Source organism: Barbus barbus (assembly GCF_936440315.1).
Source record: "Barbus barbus genome assembly, chromosome: 41".
Lineage (NCBI taxonomy): Eukaryota > Metazoa > Chordata > Actinopteri > Cypriniformes > Cyprinidae > Barbus > Barbus barbus.
The window spans coordinates 15,439,866-15,446,355 of record NC_136719.1 but is presented as its reverse complement, the minus strand read 5'-3'; the positions used below and the strand labels follow the sequence as shown (position 1 = coordinate 15,446,355).

The following is a 6,490-nucleotide window of genomic DNA, read 5'->3' as shown; positions in this document are numbered from 1 at the left end:
CTCATGTCCTTTTAAATTCCTTCCTCCCATCTTGTTATCCATTTACACAATCTCTGTGTAGATTATATTGTGCAAAAAACATTTTTTTATGATTATAGATGTTCAGGTACAGTCTGTAGTGCTTCTTCTGGCTTTCTTGCGACATTCACATTCTGGAATGCAAATAAGAAATCGCTTTAAGACACTGATCAGCGATTAAAATTAATCTTTCCAGAGGGTTTCATGACTTACTGTGGGTCTGTCCCGGTGTGTGTTCACTGCTTGGATGTTTAAATAGAAGGACTCCACTTTGCATCCTGCAAGGAGGGCATAAAAGAACATGCTATACTCAAGAACATATTATGTGTAGCACTTTTCATTAATAATGTAATGAGGGAAAATTATGTTGTTGCAGGTTTGCGTCCAATCAACTAAATATCATTGCAACAGATTATGTCAGAATTCTAATGTTGTTTTGTGGTTTTTCATTAATGTATTAAAGAAGGTTGTACTGGCTAAAAACTACTTTTCATGCTGGGTTCATTTTATCATAATTATTTCTCTAACATATCTACTGAGTAGTTCTCTCAGACTGAAGACAAAAAAAAAAAAAAAAAGATAACAGGACCCCAAATTAGACCCTAATCATGAACAGATCCATGTTTGAAATAAAAGCGTAGCTATGCATACTCACCGTAAGCTAATGGAGTTAGTTTGAGAACAGTATGCAAGGGACACTTTAGATATGGTAGATCATCTGTGGAGAAATCAGAAATGTATAATTTGCATGAAAGATGCTATGACAGTGACCTTTTTTTTTTTTTTTTTTTTTATAGTCAGTGACAGCAATTGCTGGTTGTTTTTGTTTTAGACCTGCACTTTTGTCCAGAAAGTAGGCCAGTAGACAACGCATAACTGCCTGGTGGCAGATGACCAGCACATTCTCTTGTCTCTCAAGCTCCATTATGACTGGCTCTAGACGGTGCACCAGGTCCTCATATGACTGCAGAACACAAAAAAGGTCAAAAGTTTGTGAAATAGTATTACAATTTACATAACCATTTTCAATTGTAATGTTTAAAAATGTAATTTATTTGTGTGATGGCAATGCTGAATTTTCAGCAGCTATTACTCCAGTCTTCAGTGTCACATGATCCTAATATGTTGATTTAGTACTCTCCTATCGATTACTGTTGGTGCATAATTATAAGTAATAGTTCTTATTATTATCAAGTTTTTGCTGCTTAATATTTTTGTAGAAAGTGTGATGCAATTTTTTTAGGATTCTTTGATGAATAAAAAGCATTTATTTGAAACAAAAAATTATCTTTAATATTGTAAATGTCAATTTAGTGCATCCTTGCTGAATAAATATATTAATTAATTTATTTTATTTCAATCTTTCTTATCGTTTGAGTGGCAGTGTATCTTGGTTTCCACAAAAAATTATTATAATAAAATAAATGTTTTTTGAACAAATTAGCATTTTAAAATGATTTCTGAAGGATCATGTGACACTGAAGACTGGATTAATGATGCTGAAAAGTCAACTGGCATCACAGGAATAAATTAAATTTGAAATGTATTAAAATAGAAAAGAGTCATTTTAGATTGTGAGAACATTTCACTTTACTGTATTTTTGATCAAATAAGTGCAGCCTTTGTGAGTATAAGAGAATGAATTCAAAAACATTATTAAAAAAAAAAACCCTTAATTATCCCAAATTTAGCGCACATTTTTAACACAAACTCATTTTAACACAGTTGTGTTGTGTAAAGGACTCACTTCACCCTTTGGATATCGGTAGCGGTACTTGTCCTGGTCTCTTAAAGCAAACTCTTCTGGATGGGCTGCCTGAATCTCCTCATACGTCATCTCCTCACATACACCCTTAAAATGTACCAGAGTTCAGCCATTTTTCTTGACATTTGCATTTCACGTGCATACACCTTTAATATAGAGCATGACTAGCTTACTGCATTGATTTCATTCAACGCCTTCCACTGTTCATATGGGACGCCCAGTGCCTCTGCCGTCTGTATGGTCCTCTTCATGTGGCTGGTCCACACCTTCAGGTCCTTGATGGACTGACCCCTGATGAACTCTGCAAGGGCCTTAGCATACTATACAACAAAACAGACAAGTCTAGTCGATATCTGTGTTTAAGGAAGATTGAAATCACAGAAATGCATGGCTTGTTATGCTAGAATTAAGGCTACATCCACATTAATCCAGATAAATCAGAAAGCATCTTATTTTTTGACATTTTGGAATTTTATCTGAGACAGCATTTTCAAAGTGATTAATGTAAAGCTGCTGTTTTTACGTGGACTGTGAAAACAGAGGTATATAAAAACAGTGATACATTTACAATGTTCACCCTCAGCAAGGATACACCTTGACCCTTTCACATGTAAACTGATCTACTTTGACCAAGATTTTATGTTTAGTTTCTGATCTAAATCACCTTTTGGCCCTGTGAAGAGAGGCCTGTGTCTCCACCGATTCTTCCAAGCAGGTTGAGCTCACTTTCTCCATGGCGGCTCAGATAGATGGATCGTGGTGTGACGTGGATGTTCATGAGGTAATATACTATACGACTCTGAATGTGATCCTGGACGCGGTTGACGAGGTACCTGGATCCAACATTAAAGATCTTAATGAAGGAGAGGTGTCTATGAAACAAATGGAGAGGCAGAGCAGAGGAAGTCAAGAAGTTGAGTCCATAATAGTTGGAACTGATGCACATAACATCTTATTACATTTGAAACAGTGTACCTGTCCTTTTCCTCATCCAGGGGGACATAGGACCTTTTATAACAATCAATACGTTTCAGAAAGTCCACCAGTGCTTCCTCTTTGTCATAGTTTTCATAATCTGGGCTGCTCAGTTTTACTTGCTGTCAAAAAACAAGGAAATAATAATAAAGGCTCTCTCATCCTAAAAATATTTTTAATAGTCTAACATTATTAATAGTTTCATAAAATACAATCTTACCATTATATTTGCCTCAATGATTTCTGGATCGTCACAAACAGACTCAACGAAAAACACCTGCACGTAAAGATTTTTTGTGAAAGGTTGGTTGCTAAACCATCATTTACTAAATATTACATCATTTTATAAAATATTAAAATGACAGCAGTTTAGCTGTTTTCAAAATGTAGTCATTCTATTAACAAACTACTTCTTTCAAACGCATCACAAAATACTACATCGCTGTTGTTGTTACCCTGCAGAAAAGCATGCTGACATAATCAACTCGATATCTCATTCAAACTCTGATCTAAAACTGTTTTCTCAATTCAAAAATGAATTATATTCAGATTATATTCAGTGCTGGGAGTCCAATTCTTTTTAACAAATCAATAGGCTGTGAATAAGCCACTTTAAAGACAAAAAAAGTTTTACCACTATCAATCATCATTCACGGATACAATGGAAATGAATAGGTGGTGAAAACGAATCATACCTTTGCAACACTGGATTTATGGGGTAATCCAAATATATCTCACTCCAAAATGAATATTGAATATAGAACATTAAGATTAAGATTAGAGGGCAGGCAGTCGCTTTTGTTAAGTGACTGCATTATAACAATTCATTAAGTATACAGTCAAATGTTTATCTAGCTGGATTCCCCTGTAAGGAATGGCTCTGGTTTACATATTTTACATTAATACGTTCATTTATAATCACAGGTTTAATATTTGCACCCTTTAGTTTATATAATAAAATATATTTTTGCTAGACGTTCTCCAGTCTGGATCTAATTCTCTGTGCAGCTAGCAATCTTCTTGTTTGTTTTGCTCTTTTTTTGGCTCTATGCACCTGAGGCAATTTGATTTTTAAGCTCGGAGCACAGCAATCGCTTCTAGTCCGTATCATATTTTTAATGAAATAACTAGGAAAACTACAGTTGTTTAGTAACATCCCATCAATCATCAAATTAAATACAAAGCAAAGAAGATGTGAGGCAGACTTAATATAATGCAGTATGTTGAAGAAGCAAAACCCTGCGCTTGCCTTATAGCCCTTCTCCTTGGCAAAACTGATGATGACTCCTCTTCTCTCTCTTGTAGTATTGGTGGCATCAAACACCTGTGAAGTGTATTTGTCAGAGATTGATTTGCCTTAATAATTGGTTGACTCCTCAATAAGAATGCTGAGAATCACAGACCAAGCTGGTAAATTCTCAAGCGTATTGGGTGTAAAGTCAGACAGATTCATATAGTGGCTTGAAAAGTTGAATTCAAAGCTTGGACAGACAAGAAGAACCGTTATCCATTATATTCTTGACTCACTGCAACTTGTCCCTGCTCCTTAGTGAAGTAATTGGCGATGTCCTTAAGAGCATTTGATGCACAGGCTCTGAACACATAATACACAGATATTATTGAACAAATTACACATAGTTCATAATCAAATACATGCACACAAGACAGAGTTTAAAATCAAATAACACTGCTTATTCACTGTAAAAAAAAAAAAAGTTGAGCCAACTTAAAATTTTAAGGCAACCAGCTTCATCAGATTTTTGAGTTCTCTCAACTTATTTTTGAAGGAGATTCTCAACTTTTTGTTGTACAAGCTTAAAACAACAAGTTGAGAAAACTCAAATCTGCTGAAGCTGGTTGCCTTAAAATTTTAAGTTTGCTCAACTTTTTTTTTTTTTTTTACAGTGTTTAGAAGTTATATACTATCATCCTAAATGTACTGCACCTGTGGATTTTCACGGCCTCTTCATTGTCTGGACGAAAAAATTCATAGTTCTTGTATGTCTGCACAACTTCTCTTCGATACTGACCCAAATTAAAGACTTGGAATAAAATAAATTTGAAAAAAAAAAAGTGTTAGTTAGCAGATATTTTTACATATATTTATACATTACATTTATAGATATATTTTTTTTTATTTCAAATTAAATAATGCCGATACATATTACATATAGCAAGCATTTTAATACGTTCATTTTATAAATACACATATATGTGTGTGTATACCTATGCATTATATATACAGCATATGCGTGTTTGTTTGTATAACATGTAAATTATGCTGATATATTAGGAAATAATTTTATATGAAATACATACACGTACATATACCACAAACATAAACACAACCAAATACTTGCCATTAAGAGCTGATCATTAACTTCATTAACTATACACGTACCTTGAGTTGGGACTCCAATCCAATTTAGGTATCGGGTTAACTTTTTCGAGATGTAGGTCTTTCCCCTGGCTGGCAGACCAACCATCACAATCATTGTGGGACAGTTTGTAAACTGGGGTCGTGAGGCTGTGGACCAGTAGAAAACATTGACATTAAAGTCTGAATAAGGTTTAATCACTTGGAGATGTTGGAGTAGGAGATGCACTTCTGCAATGAAAACCATACATCTTCATCATTAGTTTGTTGTTCATTCTATACTAATTTGTACTGATTGAGACAGCAGGGTTATTCAAATTACTTGGATGGCAAAGAGTATGAAAACTACTGAAAGAACATCCCACAGTAACCAAGGAATCACATGGGGCTTGAAGCCAACTCCAGCACTTAATATTCCTGTTGATTCTGTTGATACAACTGAAGAAACAAAGTTCTCAAAAGCACAATTTGGTGCAACTTCAAGAGACAATCAAATGTAGACAGAAGCAGGCAGGGCTGAAGTTCACAACACCCAGGTTGATCATCTACAAGAGATTAACACTCTTAATGCACCAAGAATTTGAGGAGAGGGAATAAGCAAGTATAGTAAAAGGAAAGGCAGGTGAATTAAATGATCCCCACACTTACAGCCTCTCCTCTGGCCTAGGGAACTGCTCATTCCTGGCACCCATATCTTGAGCAGTGGTGTCTGTGTGAGCTCCTTCTGCTCCGTGGACATGTCGTTAGACCGTGCAAGGCTGATTGTGTGTTTAGGAACTGAGAACACATGGCTGGGATCCCATCAACACTGTTCCTGCTCAGGTGACCTGACTGAGGCGGGAAGGGTTGGGAGGAGAGACAGAATCCTGGCTGCCAATGAGTAATTGACTTAGTTAACCCTTTAGAGGCTTTGAGCTTGTCATTTTGACTTCATGACAAAAACTACACCATTTCTTAAATAAAAAGAAAACATTATGTTCAAATATGTTACTCAATGTATATGTTTAAACAATCACAAATACCATCCTATTTAGAATGCATTGTGTTTATTTGCAAATTTGTAAAATACAAAAAAAAAATTGTTTTGTTTTTTTAATTGGCCTATATATTTTGTAGAATTTTTTTATCCAACAGTCTCACTTTATACTGGTTTTGATCTACAGTATTTATTCTGTTCTGTTCACAGCAAAGTTTATAACTATATCTATAAAGTTTAATAATCATTCTAATTCTATGAAAATATTTAAGTCCAGTCCACAGCAATAACGACACAGAGAAATGATATCATATGAATCACTTCCAGAACAATTTATCAAGCTAAACGATAAAAACACTAACAGCCAATCAGAATCCAC

The 6,490-nt window shown here is 34.9% G+C and overlaps 1 protein-coding gene across 1 annotated transcript; it reads right to left on the bottom strand.

The window, feature by feature from the left end:
* Positions 1-92: 92 nt before the first annotated feature.
* Positions 93-5,874, bottom strand: LOC306860839 (6-phosphofructo-2-kinase/fructose-2,6-bisphosphatase-like; the record flags this gene model as incomplete). The annotated part of the gene is made up of 14 exons (XM_079402791.1): positions 93-152; positions 232-296; positions 674-736; positions 853-982; positions 1,766-1,870; positions 1,957-2,103; positions 2,448-2,655; positions 2,759-2,880; positions 2,979-3,035; positions 4,008-4,082; positions 4,286-4,352; positions 4,704-4,800; positions 5,160-5,285; positions 5,784-5,874. The coding sequence occupies 14 exons, from the start codon at positions 5,872-5,874 to the stop codon at positions 93-95; spliced, it is 1,413 nt and encodes a 470-aa protein (XP_079258917.1).
* Between the last annotated feature and the right edge of the window lie 616 nt (positions 5,875-6,490).